The following is a 17,612-nucleotide window of genomic DNA, read 5'->3' as shown; positions in this document are numbered from 1 at the left end:
AGAAATCAGTTTCTATTGTTTATAAACCACTGGCAGCCTGTGCTGTTTTGTTATAGAAGTCCAAATGGACTAAGACAGTGCTTTAGTTTTTATATACGAGGTCTGTCCAGAAGGTATTCAGCCATGTAATATGAAAAATACAGACATTTCCTGAAGGAGCTACAAGACACATAGTACATAGAACATTGACCCCTCAGTCCTCTTCAAAGCAGACACCTTGGGACCTCACACAGTTCTTTCAATCATCATCAGCTGCCCCGTCGTCGTATTTTCCTGAATCTCATCAATGGTCTGGAGTCTCTTCCCTTTCAAAGGCGATTTTCATTTTGGGAAAAGTCAGAAGCCGCAGGGTACCAAATCTGGGTGACTTGATGTTTTGCAAAAAAACTCTGCATGAGATATGATGTATGAGTGGACATGTTGTCACAGTGAAGCTGTCATCACCAGTTGCCCATCGCCACAGCCTTCTGAATCATCCAAGTAGTTTCTGCAGAGTAATGTTCACGGTTAACCCAAAATTGGATGCAGCTTTGTTGCTTTACTCACTCAGTCATTTTGAATGCAACGGCCACACAGTACACACGCTCACCCGATGACGTCTACCACCCCCACTGACTAGTACAGTGAAGTCGTCATTGTTCATGCATAGGCATTCCAGTCCACTCTCCTTGGCTGCCAGGTTACATAGATGTCACGCAAACCATTCTGGATTTTTTCCTGGACAGACCTTGTATATCAGAGTTTTTGGTGATTGAGGGGGTGAGGGAGGTTTCTGGAGGTGGAAGAGGGTATGGGGGGGTAAATGGTCATGAAAAAAATACAGCAAAAAATAAAGTTAAAAAAAGAGTTTTAAAAAATGGCGTAAACTTTCTGAAGTAGAGTAATATTACCACATTTTTCAAAGACCAGCTGTATAACTATTAACTATAATTTTTAGTTTATTTGGGGGCTTACTGTTTTTGTTGAACAACATATACAGTGAAAGGCAATGGAAAATTGATATACAGAAATGTGCTTAAAGACCAATATATCCAAAATAAATCTATTTTTAAAAGTGAGACATCCATTTTTACCACATTTAATCAACTATACTATATCCTAGCTTTGACACTGAAATTTATTCTCCAGGCTGGATAATTTCCCTTGTGGTATATTCTTTTGCCACTAGATTGCTGGCTGTACATTACCTTATCTGATCAGGCCAGTTTTTATGTGATACATCAAATACCTTCCACAGAAGTCATCATACTATCATTTTTATTGCACATTAATTCCTCAGTCATCAGAGAAGGAAAACTCTGACTCCAAAAAACCTCCGCTGCCTTGCGGCATACCTCTTCAGGGGAAAGGCTAAGGGAGTAAACCCCGACAGAAAATCCGGAGCCGGAGTCCCTAAGGCGGTTTGACGTTCTAGTCAACACCGGCAACTCCTGCGGCGCACCTGAAGCTAAGCTGTATTGACTCTGTCTTTCCCTTGGATCCTTCAGCTGCGAAGAGAGGGGGGGTCTGCTGCATGGGCAACAGCAGACCCTCCATATCACCCTGACCAGGCTCTGTAGCTTCAGCTTCACTGGAGAGGACACTCCAGCGTCATCGCAAGATGTCGATTCAACACGGGAGGAGACAGATACTGTGTCACTCCCGAGTCGGACTGCACAGCCATTCTCGGCGGTGCAGATGGACTCTTAAGAAGCTACATCATCGTCTCTCGAGACGGACAGCTGCCGACGACGACGAATTCCTCAGAATATTCAGAACTGTTCTGTCTAAAGATTGATCCATTTTCCCAAACCCTTGATGATGATTTAAGGTTAAAAAAATTGTAAAGATATGTTTGATTAGATTATGAAGAATATTTAAGAAAGTGTAAATAACTATTTTAAAACATTGGGATCAAGTCAAAACAGCATGGTACTAGCATAAAAACGGACATATAGATCAATAGAAAGTAAGAGAGCTCAAAAATAAACCCACATCATTACAGTCAATTAATATTTGACAAAGGAGGCAAAATATACAATGGGGTCAAGATAGTCTATTCAATAAATGGTGTTGGGAAAATTGAACAGATATTGCAAAAAAAAATAAATAAAATGAAACCACCTTTCTTACACCACACACAGAAAAAAACTCAAAAAGAATTAAAGATGTAAATGTCAACCTCGAAACCATAAAAATGCTAGAAGAAAACAGACAGTAAAATCTCAGACATTTCTCATAGCTATGTTTTTTCTGATATATTGCCTTCGGCAAGGGAAAGAAAACAAAACAAAAAGACCAAAAAAACCAAATAGGATTTCATCAAATTAAGATGTTTGCACAGCAAAGGTAACCATCAACAAAACGAAAAGACAACCCACTGAATAAGAGAACATACTTGCTGATATATCTGATAAAGGCTTAATATGCAAAATTTATAAGGAACTTATAAAACTAAACACACACACACACACACAAAAACAAAAACAAAAACAAATGGGCAAAGGACTTGAACAGACACGTCTCCAACGAGGACGTACAGATGACCAACAGACATGAAAAGATGCTCAATGTCTCTTATTAGAGAAAAGCAAATTAAAACCACAATGAGGTATCACCTCGTACCTGTCAGGACCATCATCAATAAATCAACAAACAAGTGCTGGAGAGGATGTAGAGAAAAGGGAACCCTAGTGCTCTGCTGGTGGGAATGCAGATCAGTGCAGCTACTTTGGAAAGCAGTATGGAATTTCCTCAAACATTTACAATGGAACTGCCTCATGATGCAGTGGCTCTACTGCTGGGAATATATCTGAAGAAACCTGAAACACCAATTTAAAAGAATATGTGCACCCCTATGTTCATTACAGCATTATTTCCAGTCACCAAAATTTGGAAGCAGCCCAAGTGCCCATCAGTAGAAGAGTACATTTACACCACGGACTACTACTCAGCTATAAAAAAGAAGGAAATGTACCTTTTGTGACAGCATGGATGGAGAGTATTACGCTAAGTGAAATAAGCCAGTCAGAGAAAGAAAAATGCCATATGATCTCACTTACATGTGGAATCTAACAAACAGAATGAACTACTGAAGTGGAGACAGACTCATGGACACAGAGAACAGACTGACAGAGGGGAGGGGGTTGGGGGCTGGGTAGCAAGGGTGAAGAGATTAAGCAAAGCAAAAAAAGACTCAGGGACACAGACAACAGCACGGTGACTGCCAGGGGGAAGAGCCATGAGAAGGAGGTAGAAGAAGATAGCAACACGGGATAAATGGTGATGGAAGGAGACTTGATTTGGGATGGAGAACACACAGTACAATTCATAGATGATGTATTAAAGAACTGTACACCTGAAACCTATCGAATTTTATTAATCGGTATCACCCCAATAAGATCAATTAAAAAATAAAAAGTATTTGAAACAAGCCACAAATGTGTTACTGAAGTAGATTCTCTGTGTTGCCTCAAGTCACTTTTACTGGGAAGCGTCTGTATCAGCCTCAGTGTTATGTAACCCAAATCAACACTGATTGTTTTAAAATTTCATATAGAACAATACAAGTTTAAGAATTTTAAGTACATTTTATTAAGAATGTATCCCTTTGATAAGATTATGCTTCAGGAGGCTTTTAATGCCCTTGACATAAACTGTACACATTATACAAAAACAACAAAACCACACACACAAAAAAAGGTTGAGCAAAAACATCTGGGGACAAACCTTATTTAAATTATACACAACTCAATGAAATATTCTTACAGAAAATATATAAATACTTTTTCTTTCTATGTTACAGTTATACAATATAAATCATATTTCAATGTCTGTTCAGTGACCTACAAACATCAGAACCTCCAAATATGTAGCAGCGTATTATTAAATAAAAAAAAAAGAAAATCCTGTGGTCAGGGAGCATTAATCTGAGATTCTTTTCATAATCCCTTACCACTTTTCAAAACTAATTTACACTATTTGTTTTACAATGCAGCTTTAGGGTTTCTGACAGGCCAGTAATGGACATTTTTCAACTATTATCTATGAAAATTTTTTTATCCCCAACCCCCTCTGCCCCAAAACTTTGCATTTTGTGCTAAATCAACCTGTTTAGTGGCAAAATTACAAGGTATATTTTTGGCATAAATTATATTTTTCAAATTAAATATTTTATAAAGAAAGTCCAACAAAGTGTGCAATTTATGCATGATGCGGCATAGCTATCCACCTACATTACAAAAGTACTCCAAAGAGGGAAAAAAATCCACATTCTGGGTGAGTCATAGAAACCTACTATGAATGAAAAATCCCCTGGGAACCTGGAAATAAAAGAAAAACAGAATGCTCCTCGGAAGACTCTCAGATCTCCGTACTGTTTGATAAGCACTGCTAGTAATCTCACTGGTATGCTTTGACAATGAAACTCTCACATGAAGGGAACTGCTAACAAATGTATTTCCTGAATGGGGAGATAAGAGAGAACCTTCTCAACTTACATTTTGGAAAATCTGAAATATTCTTTTATTCCAACAGCTTTTCTTGTAAAACCTTGTGTTTTCCTTCACGTCTTTATGGATTGTGAATTTGAGACAAAAGTGTAAGCGCAGGACAAGGGGAAGCCCCTCACTTCCAAAGGACCTCTCCCAAGGTAGTTTACAAAGCTCATCTCACACAAAATTAGCACCTCACTCTTACCATGCAAAAACACCTGCAGTTATAATTTCGGTGACAATTTGATTGGTTTTTATTGCTTAATTATCTGTGCTTTAATGTGGGGATAAAAGGCATCCTCTGAATGGAATGAAAATTTTTATGTAAATAGCAGTAGACAATTCTAAATAAGCACTGACACCTCACTGTTGAACACTTTGCCACTGTAATATGCCCTGAAAAATTCAGCTTTAATTATTTCAAGCTCTGGATAAAGAGCTGAAACTATTAAAGCTACCATTTCAAAAGGACTGGTACACATGATATCAGAGTAACTAGTATTGTAATGTACATACCCACCTCCAAAGAGTCTTTTTAAATGTCACTGTCTTATAGGATGTCCATATGCTACCAATCTTTATTAAAAAAATTTTTATTAGGGAGAAGACTTTCTCCCTCAAATCTACCTAAGCATAAACAGGAAATAAAAAGTATCAGAAATTTTAGATCATATTTAATTAGGAACACTAATTTCTAACTTCCTTATCAGTATTAACTTAGTATGTGAAGCTGAAATCTGTTCTTGAAAAAAATTTTCAGTTAGAAGTAACAATTAGAAATTCACAGTTTACAACCAGCATTAACTGTCCAAATTCCTCCAAATTATCAATAATTACCATTAGTACAAATTTATATGGACTAAGATTAACTCTAAAATCTTGAAAACTATAATATCAACATTATTTTTGTATTTTATAGTCTGGTAATATCTATTATTTATAGACAATTTTCTCAATTATTTCTATCACCACTGACACCTTTCCTGCTATAATTTAATATTTTTAAACACCTAAGTTAATCACTTGGCACGCATGTGAGCATTTCTCATCATTAACGTCTACCTTTATACAAAGAAGTACTCAAAGAAAACATCAGACCTGTCAGTGGGACATCGATAAACCAATAGTACTACACATTTAAGTACATTTTTTCCCCTTAAATTACCGGTAACCACAAAGCTCTGAGTATCTCCCCAAACTAAGTGCTATAGGCAAATATTATGATGTATACACATAAGTCTTTCAAAGTAATTGTAAAAAAACAAAACAAAACAAAACCAAAACCAAAAACAACTGTTCAGGCTAACAGTAATGTAGACTTCATTTCAGGATGGATGAGTGAGTTTGGGTCCAGGATTGGGATGATGTGTGTTTGACAAAAAAGAATTACTGTTAACTTCTGAGGGATTAAACCACAGATTATACTCTATATTAACTGAGGTAGTGTTTAAAATGAATGTCTAAAATATGTTAATCCCATTGTAAATAAGATTACTGCATTACCTCCTTTGGAGTTTTTAACCACTATCTGGTCTAGTATCTCTGACATTTGGTTCTCTGGAAGGCAGTTTAATCATCCAAGACCAAAGATCAAGGTGACAGGCAACGTTCTTAAAAGTACTGTTGACATTTAAATAAAAACTTGGGTTCAGTGATAAGTTAAAGTGTAAAAAAGTGCTTGCTTTATCTTCAATTGGATTGATGAGAGAAAATCTGAAGAACCACTTTTTACCATAAGCAGCAGCTTCCGGCTCTTACCTGCTTTGTTAGAACCTAAGTTGCTAGGCAGCACACACAACGATTTGCTGAAGTCAAAGAGGTGTTGTTACAAAGTGAAATGAAACGCTTCATCTCAATTGGAACTTTCAGTGCCAGTCAATTAAAAAAAAATTATCTCTGTGAGTTACGTTTTCTAGTTCACAGGGTTCTTTACAGAGATCTCAGAGAACAGGCCCATATCAGAAGGATTTGTAATATGGGAAAATATTAATCAATGTACTATGTCTGTGTCAAAGCTGATGTGTGACTGTAAAAATGGTATGCACAAATGAATTAAAAAAGGGTCTTAATCAGTCCAGCTGGGTTTTTTCTATTTATATATAGACCTAAAAAAGATAATCCTTTAATTTACAAGCATTCTAATGATGATGGCCATGCTATTTGTATGTACAAATTTGCATATATGTTTAATTCCTGTGAAGATGTCCAAATATCTTTAGACATAACAAATTAAACACACAAATAAACAAAACTGTACCCTCATCAACTTAACAAATGTGATAAAGGCAATTACTGTATTCATAATCTCACCTATCACTGCATTTAGTTTGTGCAAAACAAGAACACTGATATAAAAATTAAGTTACTGCTGCTTTAAAATTTGGAACGTAAGGCTTTTCACTACAATTTTTCATTGTAATAACAGTGTCATTAATAATTGTTTAAAAGGAAATATGGCTCTTCTTTTCCACATGGAATGTGCAGTAAATTGTACACAAACTTATCTTTCCCTTAAAGTATCATTTAATGCTTTCTTTTGCTTTCGGTCTAAATTAACAGTGCTTGTTCAAGTTCCTATTTGAAATGGTGACATGGGAAGCTGATGAAAATGGAAGTCCACTGAACATATACACGCATTCTGAAAGTGGGAAACAGCTGAACTCTAACATGATTTTCTGATTTTAATCAGGAACTGTAGTGAAAAACCTTAATTGGTTCAAACAGCCTCCAATAACAACACATCGAGAGAAGGACTACAAGTAAGAAACTTTATGCAAGTCTAATAACATAAAAATAACTTATAAGTCCCAGGTCCTTGAGGCTCTTCTCTCGCTTTGAGCTTAGAAGCCCTGAAGTAGTGTTACAAACATTAAGGAAGTCCCCCCTCACACACCAGCAGTCATAGCACACCCCACTGCGGGGACAGGATGCAGCCTCAGGGACACCGATTCCCGGTTTCCACAAATTCGTTAACAAACAAGGCATCGTTTTATTTACCCTAAAAAAAGAATTCAGAAAGAACTGTGTGAAGGGTGCTTCTGCATATCCCGTTATTTGTTCCGCTGTTTTTAAGCACTTTAAATGAAAAAATAGAAAACCTATGTAGGTAATTCAGTGCTTGGCTCTTGCATACAATGGTAACTAAAACTTTGAAAACGGTGGCAATGACCAAGGAGCCCCAGCAGGGCTCGCGGGGGAGAGGAGGCTGCGTGGTTCCGGAAGCCGGCAGCTCCAGCCGCCCGTGCGCCCCCGCAGCCGGCGCGGGGCAGGCGCTCCTGTCCTTGCTGCCCCGTCAGCCAGCATGTCCTGAGGCGCTTACGGACCGCACAACGTGAATGTGTAGACAGGCTTCATCTATATACATCATGAACATGAGGTCAGGACTCAGCCGACGGGTCAACGACGGGCTGCTTTGGTGGTATTGCCAACACAGCCTCGGCTTCTTCATGCATCTAGGAAAGAAGTGGTCTATTTGAATAACTTCCTAGTGTATCAACAGATACAATATCTCCCTTGCCTCAAACCCAGAATTGTTTCTGAAAAGAAGTACAAATTCTACTTACTTGTAAAAACTGTACATCTTGAAATAATTCCTGTATGAACCTCCGGCATGGGAGTCTAAATGCGCAGTGCGCCAGCAAGTGGGAAACCTCCGAGTAGAGGCAGATGTCGTCGAAGGTTTGTGGATACTTCTCCTTAATTCTACAAGGAGAGGCAAGACTATGGTGGGATAAAAACTGTAACAATAAATGTTTCCTCCAGAGTATCACTTTTAAAATATTTTTCTCCAGATACAGATCAGATGTCATATTTGAGGTGATAGTGTAAGAATATAAAATATTACATATTCTTACCTCCCATTTAATTAAATATTTTACATTTTGGGCTATCTCTTAAAATAAACCCAAATATTTCTTGGAAACTCAGATATACTCTTTTTCACTGGCATGAGAAATGGCACATTTTATTTATCAGTTTAGGATGACTCAAATATTTTCAAAATTAAGTTTTAAAATAGAAGTTTTTCAAATTGGACTGAAGTTATTAACACCCTTGACTGAGCTATCTCTTCACAGCTTTCAAACTTTAAACAGTGACTCTTAGCTAGGCCAGCCCCTGCGGACCAGCAGCGGGCTGGGGTGGGCTGGGGAAGGGCAGCACACAGGATAAGGACCTGCAACTGCTGGGGCTTGTGGCCAGGTCGCTACAGTGGGACCCTGGCATCTGTGTTACAGCTGAGTTGGCTAAGAAGTCCATTTAGTTCTTTCCGTAAAATAAAAGACAGATTTTTCATTTTTACCAATAATTATTGTTTTGGATATTTTGAGTATGTCGGCTATCTCCCACGTGGTATAACATTGATTGTTCTCAATGAATGTCTTGATTTGATTGCTGTTAACTTCAACTGGTCTACCTGACCGTGGAGCATCATCCAATGAGAAATTGCCAGCATGAAACTTGGCAAACCACTTTTGACATATTCCATCAGTCACAGCACCTTCTGCATAAATCTTATTTTTTGCACTTCAGTTGCATTTTTACCTTTGTTGAAATAATAAAGCATGATAGGCTGAAAATGTTGCTTTTCTCCATCTTCAGTATTAAAATGGCTACACAAAAATTCACCAATTTTGATTTTTTTTTTTTTTTTAATGCAAGCTGTCCCAATACAATCTAACAAAATTGTTTAGAATAAAGATAAAGACAGCTAAGCACTGCTAGTGCCATCTTATGGAAAAAACCAAATGGACTTTTTGGAGACCCTGAGGTGCTTTTCATTTGAGGACCACTGCTTTAAACAGTACAAACCAAAAATGCTGAATATTCCATCTGAATTTTTTTTTATCATGTTGCCATGATATAGGACAATAAAAATTCTACAATTTTTACTAAGAAAAAGATGAAAAAACAGGGGAAAATTAACCCAAGAAAGTATCACTTGTTTTATGTAGGCCAGCTTTTCTCAAACTTGAAGAAAGGATTCCCTTACTTTCTTAAAATTATTGAAGACCCCAAAAAGCTTATTTTTTGTGGGTTGGAGCTATAAATAATTACCATGTTAAAAATTAAAATTAAAAAAGTTCAAAATAATAATTCATTTAAAAATAAATCAATTACCTGTTAACATAAATATATGTTTAAAAAATAACTAGATTTTCCAAAACTAAGACTGTAATAGTATTATTTTACATTTTGACAGATTTCTTTAGTCTGGCTTAATAAAAATAGCTGGATTCACATACCTGCTTCTGCACTCACTGTTACCATATGCTATTTTGGTTGGAGTATATGAAGAAAATTTGGCCTCACAGAGATATGCCATATGTTGAGAACTACTAATGTAAGTTAATTAGTCTAACTTTTGAAGTATTTCAAGTATCTTTTTCACCATAAAAAGCAGAACAAAGAACACTCATGCTTAGTGTTAACTTACGTTAAAAGCCCAGTTTCATGACATTTAGTTGAAACTGAACTACTCAAATTAATGACTAGTCTTAGAACTTCTTTGCGAAGGAGTATACGGCACATTGGTGTATCATCTGGAATTGTTTTAACACCTGAAAAGAAGATTAAAATATTTTATCTATATCACAATAGAAAATGATTATAAGTCATGTAATTTGTTGTTAAACTTTACCTAAAGATTTAAAATTGAGATAAATTGCACATGCTCTGCTGATCATTTGGGGACAGAATTTTTTTCTAAAGCAAGCAGATAGCTAAGAGGGTACATACAGGTGCTGATAAAAGTGTAACAGTTGGCTAAACAGGCCTCACTAAAACTTACATACCAGGGCTGAGACAACTGTAATTAACGTTGCTTAGGAGCAGCAGTAGCAACAGCACTCGGGTTTATTACCAGTGCCTGGATCTGAAAACTTACCCAGCAGCAGCTCCGTGCTTTTGGTGCTGCTGGCGGAGCCCTCCTGAGACACTCCGTCACTACACCCAGAAATCCCCGAGAACTTCGAGGGAACCACTTCTAAGGGATTATGGATAGTCTGCTCACACCAATCAGAATACGGAATGTCTTGAAGGTCTGAAGAAAAATCAGTTATTTTCATTAAAGTATCTCAATGGCTTAATTCCTATGCTTGAATTGTATACCCCAGGGTTCCCTGTAATTTCTGTCCAGTTTCAACAATCATTTTTCAGATGAAGATTTGTAAAGTAAATTCAGACTACTCAGAAAATGAAATCTGCTAAATTCTGAAGACATTTATACACAAGATTTTATTTTCCTAAATTACAAAAATATTAAAATGTGATTATTTAAAAATTCAAATAAAGATGTATATAGAATAAAAAGTGAAGATATCTTATCTATCCCTCTTCTATTCTTCCCACTAAACATCACTCTCCATGGAAAATTATGGTTTAAAGTCTGTACATAATTTCAAATCTTTTGCTATAATAAATTAACATTTTTTGCACTTTAGGTGTAAACTGGGATTGTACTGTATGCATTTTTCTATGACTTGCTCTTCTCCCCATTTAATAATTACCAATATAAGAATCTTACTTCCCAGGCTTATTATGTTACACCTTAGAATTAAATTTACTATACTACCCATGTATGACAAAGGTCCTCCAAGATGAGATTTTAAAGTAACCAAACACCTTGTTATTGCTAAAATAACATCAATTATTTTTATTTAAAAACTTCCTGAGTACTTAAACTAAGTGATTAGAACAAGTGAAAATCAGAAATCTTTGGTTATTCTTTCAAGGGAGTAACATTGGGCAACCCACAAAATCATACAACCTTAGTATTATAAAAAATGTTGGAAATTAAAGGTTTCATCTCATGAAGAGGTTCAGAAAGAAGACACACAGTGGGAAGGTAACAACTCCTGATAGCAGTCCAGTACTTTCTCACTACAGCACACTGTCAGAGTAGAGGGGAAAAAAGTATACATACATTATTTTAAACCCTCACCCAAGGAGATGTTTATTGATTTTAGAGGAGAGAGGGAAAGAGGGAGATAGAGGGGGAGAGAGAAACACTGATGTGAGAAACGTGGGGCTGCCTCCGTAAGCACCCAGGTGGGGGATCCAACCCGCAATCTAGGTATCTAGGTACGTATGCTCCCTGACTGTAAATCTAACCTGCAACTTTTTGGTGTAGGGGATAATGCTCCAACCAACCAGCCACCTGTCTAAGGCAAAAGGTGTATTTTTAAAAGTCCAGGAAACTAGACCAATGTTAACATGCACTACCTCTCCTAGGTAGTTTTCCACAGAACAGAAACATTACCACCTCATCTCACCTGTAATCACCTCCTAAGATTATGATTTATGTAATACTAAGCATAAAGGACTTTAACTCATTGGAAAAGATCTATAAATTTAGCATAGTTTTAAAATTTTAGTTATTAAGAAAATCACATGTCTGTTAGTCAATTAAAAGTAAAACATGCTACTTAAATTATACATTAATTTAAAAAATAAGCCTATTGTCAAAAGATCTGAGAACTGAAGATGTACTTAAAAACCAGTAATGCTGAATAACCAGGTAAGAAATGAATGTTAAGACTCAGTTGATGAACTATCCAGGGAGTAAAATGAGAAAATGTTCCAGCACAAGTAATGATAAGAAAGTTATACTTTCTTCAATTGATTTGTTTCTAAAAAGTTATAAGCTGATTTGTTTAAGCCTCACTTTAAACCAGTAACAACCCTAACATTTTTAATCTGCTAGAATTGCATCCTATTTCTAAAGATGTCATTTATTCTAATTAAAAAAAACATCATTTCTCTAGAGAAGTCAGGTTCCAGTATAGTAATTAGTTCATCCCTTTTGGAAGATCAGAAACAGCATCTTAAGTAAAATCATAACAGAAGGCATTTCTTACATAGGATGTATTTTTGTGTGTGTGAAACACACTAAGCCATATGAATGAACTTCTTAAATGACCCAATTAAGTGTTAAATGGAAACTTCAGAGAACATGTGGGAAAAATGTGGACACTTTATAAAGGAGAAGCAAACACTCTTGGAAACGGGAAGGAGAACTGCTAGCTGGCCTACTTTTTCTCACGCATGGAAGACAACTTAGCACGCAAGTCCGCTGAGGGCAAAACCACGCATACTCAGTCAACGGTGTTTACCTTTAAGAACCTTTATTTTCTATCTTCTTTTAAGAAGTATTCAATGCAATGAATCTTAGACACACTTTTACTCAAGGCATTTTAAGATTATTTTTAATTTGGATGGAATATTATGTCCATAAGCTAATTGTTTTAGCTACATGATCGATGGTTAGCTTCTTAATTATAGTTGGTTGCTTTTATTGTTTCCTCTATTTTTAACTAATAACATTCTTAGTTTAGCTTTATCTTTTAATTAAAAATGCAGGCATGATGTACATGGCAAAAAATAAAAAGCTCGAAGCAAATATAATATATAAATCCATATGGGTTAATTCAGAAAACATCATAAGCTAATTTTTTTCTGCCATAAAGTAGTAAATCCCAAAATTGCTATGGGAAATGCCGAAACAATTACTTATTAAAAAATTAAGAATTTCTGTGAGGAGCTCTACCTCTAAAAATATAACCACCTGATAACCAATTTTCTTGGGCAGCAGAAGATATAAAAGTGAGCAAAATTTCCCTTAGGACCACAATAAGATCCTACTATGAATGAACTATCAGAATTTGAGAGAATATCATTTCTAACATAAACAAGTTACTGTGAATTACCAATTACAGAGAGCTTACTTAATGTTAATCTTTCTTACATGTTACTAAATACCAAAACATCATAAGGTATGTATCATTATTCTCATTTAGAGATTTAAGCAAAAATAAAGACTAAAGCTCGGTGAAATTAGGTAGACTGCTCAAAATCAAATAACTAATTAGGTGGAAAAGAGGAGCCTAAGTCTTCTTGACACCAAAGTTCACAGCTCTATGTCTACGTCAGTGGTCTTCAGTGTGTCTGGAAAGCCTAGCATTTCCTTCCCCTCACCCCACCACCTTATCACGTGGGCAAGGCCAGGGAGAGAGGAGTCCAGTTCATCATTCCCCTTCCAATGTCATCTGCACACCACTGGTCTTTTGTACAGATTTTCATTAAAACATGGGTTCTGCAGCTTAAACAATTTTGAAAACCAGCACTGTGTCTTTATAAGGCCTTCCTCTCCCCAGGGTAGTTTCTCGATGCTCCCCACAAATTGTCAATTTACTAACCTAGACATTCAAACCCATCTTACTGCTATGCTGTCTGTTAGAGTTGGCTGGTTGTTTTCTAATGCTTTCACTTGCACGGATGGTGTGGCCTAATATAGGAGGGTTTCTTACTCTAAGTTAGTTAGACATGAGGGCAAATGTGATGATATATATAAAGTAGACCCAACAAAAACATGTAATACTAAATTTTGAAAGGCTGACGTTTTGCCTTGCACAGTAGCACCACATACAATGCATAAACATTGTGAAGGGGGAAGACACAGAATATAATGTTACTAAATATCGGTTCTGTGTTCAAATCCTGACACCTCATTAAAAATGATTAAACAGCAGGACTATTTTTTAACCCTTTGAGTGCCAATGTCGCCATGAGCGACGCTGACAAATTTTCCCAAAAGTGCCGTTGCTCCCAGCTACTCTTTTTTCGATGGCTATAAATGTAAATAACAATGGAATAATTCGTATCTTATGTTTTGTTCTCTTCTTTTGTACCTCAGGTTATATATTGATATAACTTTTTCTCATGTTGATCCAAATTTCAAATTACATATGGCACTCAAAGGGTTAAATTCTTTTTTTTTTTTAATAGTTTTTTAAATTATATTTTTTCCATTACCAGTTCTTTCCCCTGTACACCCTAGTAGGACTATTTTTTTAGTTATCGTCCATGGATGAGGATGTCTTCTTTCCTACATACAAAACCCCTACTCTAGCCTCCAGCAGTGCTTCTCAAACTTCATTGTATACATGAACCATGTAGGAGTCTTGTTAAAATGCAGGCTCTGAGTCCGGCTGCGGGCGGAGTTTCAGAGTCTGCAATTCGGATACGCTCTTGGGCGATGCTCGTGCTGTGCTGCTGGGCTGCTGATCACACTTCGGGCCACGAGGGCTCTGTAGGGCCTGGCCTCTGCACGTCTTTCCAGGTTGATCCTGTACCTCCTTCTCCCTTGCTTTCTGAGTTCAATCCACACAAGTGTCACTTTAGTCCCTTCTAGTACCCGTACTCACTCTCATCCAAGACCTCTGCTCAGGCTCCTCCTATGTCCTTTAATGTTCTCTCTAACCCAGCCTTCTTTTCGTCAGCGTCTTCACTTTTTACACCACGGCTCGATATTAGCTTCTTCAGAAGTTTTTTCTTTGACCTGTTTGGTTATACTCCTTTGCTAATACTTGTACCTATCACAGACAAGACTTTTTACAGCTGCAGTACTATATCTGTACAACTGATTTGATTGATGGAGCTATCGATCAATCAATTCATTTCTTTCCCTACTGGACTAACACTCAAAGAGTACAAGAATGTCTTTACTTTTTTCTCTCTCAACTGCTTTCCCAGCATGGTAGTGGTGTGGTGACTATTATGTTGACAGCGTGAGCGAGTGAAGGCTCAGTGACTGCACAGCGGGCCGGGGCCCTGCGGGCGGTGCCTCTGCTGCAGCAGGCCTTTCACGCGTCCCCCACTCCAGGGTGCTGCTTCGAGCCTCTCCCACCTACGGACCACAGACGGACCTGAACTAGCTGTGACTGTCCGCGCCTGGGTACACAGGGGCTGGCTTCCCTACTTCTTATTTGGTAAATAAGTAAGAAGCATGGCAAAAATCCACAGTAAGTGCTTCATAAGTACTGCTGGATGACTGATGAAAAAGCAGAACTTGCAGACCCAGAAATACCATAAATGATGCATGTATGTTGCCAAATGACTTCCAACAGCACCTCCTCGACTGTGTGCCACACTTCAGAGCCATCTGCTCAAGCGCTTTCACTCACAGGGCTGTTCCCAGGGGGAGGTGCCTTATCCAGGGGTTTGAGAACCCCAGGCCCTACAGGGGCCTGGATGCATGGAGGGGATTAATATCCCAGCACACCCATATCCTGTCTGTAGCTCATTTGTCGGGAAGCTCTGACTCATAACGCCAGGGGGAAATTTGAAAGCGTGATCCAGAGGACTTTGGCATCACTAGGTTTTCCTGAGGGTAGCTAAGTGATATTCACCAAGAAAGGGTACAAATATAATACTGCATTTAAAAACATGTACACTAATGTGAAAACTGCTAATGTATGTCATGTGTTGAATCATACAAAAAAGCTCAAACTGGGTCTGCTTTATTTACTCCTTCAGCAAAAACATACTGAGTGCCTACTATACAAAGCAATATGAGGTTAAGTATCAGAACTATAAAAATGAAAAGCCATAACAAACCATACTCTAAGGAACTTAATGAGTGGAAGGGAAAAAAGTAACCAAGCTACAATGATCAAAAGTGATCTATGTACAAAGGGCAATAAGAGTAGAGGGGAAGGCGGGCCCACATCTAACTCAGATAAAATGGCCTCAACATCTGCAATGAGGTGGACTTGCGAAACAGTGTGTTTGTGTGTGAATTGCATGTGTGTGTGTGTGGGGGGGGGGACAAGAAGAAACAGCAGGGAAAACACATCTTTCATGCCTAGAATCATGAAAAGAACACAATTTGTTTAAAAACTTCAAGTCAGTCGGTAATGGTATGTCAACTCTGAGAGAGGAGAACAGTAAAAAAAAGACACTAGACAGATCACACAGAGTCTTGTCCGCTGGGCATGAACAGACAGTAAAGAACCGCCAAGGGATTAATTTCACCAACAGTATGAAAGCAAATTGGAAGGGGCCGGAACTGGAGACCGAAACCCCACTGCTCCAACAGGGAGACGCTGAATGACTGAACTAAGACTGAGGTCTGAGAATGGAGTCCGAGGGATGGCCGACAGGGCTGGGGGGCGCGGCGACCTGTGACTGCGGCCAATTCCAGTTGAGGTGGATCCATCCAGACGGACACCGTCACTCACCTGAATGACTACATATTGCACTGAGCTGGTTACTGGGCTGAAAGCCCAGAATTTGGATACAGACACAATACAGGCAGTTATCATCTGTATGCTCCTGCAGTCCGGTGTCTTCTGTGCTTTCTAAAAATAGAGAAGCATCTGAATGCACGGAATTCATTATTTCCGTAAGACTCATCTGCTGCCGCAGCAAGTGAAAGGAGTTTTTTACAAGACCTCCAGTTCCAGACGGAAGACCTGAGCATGAGTAAATATAAAACAATCTGATAAAGATAGTACCAACGACACTCTTTCAAGGTGCCTTAAGCTATAAAAATTTTACAGGAGAGAAGCTAGAAAAGAAAACCAGCACTCTTTTTATCATTCAGAGTCTAAACTTAACTGGGAAGAGAAAATAATAATGTGTTTTAATTAAGAAAACAATATAGTCAGCAGATACGTTTATATTACTTTAATGCAAAATTTTAGATTCAAAATGCAAAACGGAGATTGTACAATTAAGACATCATTTCAGTTATCCTCAATATTTGCATAAAGTAATAATTCTGAATCTAAAGAGGCACTTGTTTAAAAACAATAATCAAGATTATAAAGCTTTAAACCTGTGGCTGATATGTACAGTCATTAAAATATTATAGTTCATAACGAAGAAATCATGTAATGTATAAGTACATTTTTCTTTCTCCTTTGCTCAAATATTTCTTGGACCTTTGAGGATTAATGTGGCACATTTTTCATATATTATTTTTTAAAAAGAGAAGTAACTGATCTAGTTTTTGTCTTTAGAGCCTGGGTACTTAGTTGAAAAAAAAACTTTCTTAAGTCCCTCACACACACACACAAATATTTGTGGTTTAATCTTAAATGAACTTAAACAATTATTTTGGTATAATTTTAAAGACGATCCGAAAGTAAATAATAAGTACCCCTGGATTTACAGTATCATTCTACTGAAAAAAACATTCTTTCTACTTTCTTTAAAATGTTTTTCTTTTTCCTGTAAAGAGAAGTCTCACGAGACAAAAACCAGGCCTTACCTCCTGCGTCATGAGTGAGCACTCTTGGGCTGCGGTCATCCTGTGGAGGCACATTTTTAGTCTGAAAATAGGGAACATCCTTTACCTAT

General features: G+C 37.4%; 1 protein-coding gene across 2 annotated transcripts in view; it reads right to left on the bottom strand.

The window, feature by feature from the left end:
- Positions 1-4,464: 4,464 nt before the first annotated feature.
- The window catches only part of RICTOR (RPTOR independent companion of MTOR complex 2), a 93,054-nt gene continuing 79,906 nt past the window's right edge, over positions 4,465-17,612 (bottom strand). For both annotated transcript variants that reach the window (XM_090276157.1, XM_090276158.1), the window contains 6 exons: positions 17,524-17,608; positions 16,490-16,723; positions 10,357-10,512; positions 9,907-10,030; positions 8,036-8,174; positions 4,465-7,924 (listed from right to left, as the gene is read on the bottom strand). In XM_090276157.1, coding sequence (XP_090132283.1) covers positions 7,850-7,924; positions 8,036-8,174; positions 9,907-10,030; positions 10,357-10,512; positions 16,490-16,723; positions 17,524-17,608 — 813 coding nt within the window. In that variant the 3' untranslated portion in view covers positions 4,465-7,849. The remainder of the gene's footprint in view (positions 7,925-8,035; positions 8,175-9,906; positions 10,031-10,356; positions 10,513-16,489; positions 16,724-17,523; positions 17,609-17,612) is intronic.

This window comes from Furipterus horrens, unplaced genomic scaffold (assembly GCF_987537825.1).
Source record: "Furipterus horrens unplaced genomic scaffold, mFurHor1.1.pri manual_scaffold_5, whole genome shotgun sequence".
In the NCBI taxonomy this organism is placed as follows: domain Eukaryota; kingdom Metazoa; phylum Chordata; class Mammalia; order Chiroptera; family Furipteridae; genus Furipterus; species Furipterus horrens.
Note: the sequence above shows the minus strand (reverse complement) of the source record. Positions and strands in the feature narration are given on the sequence as shown.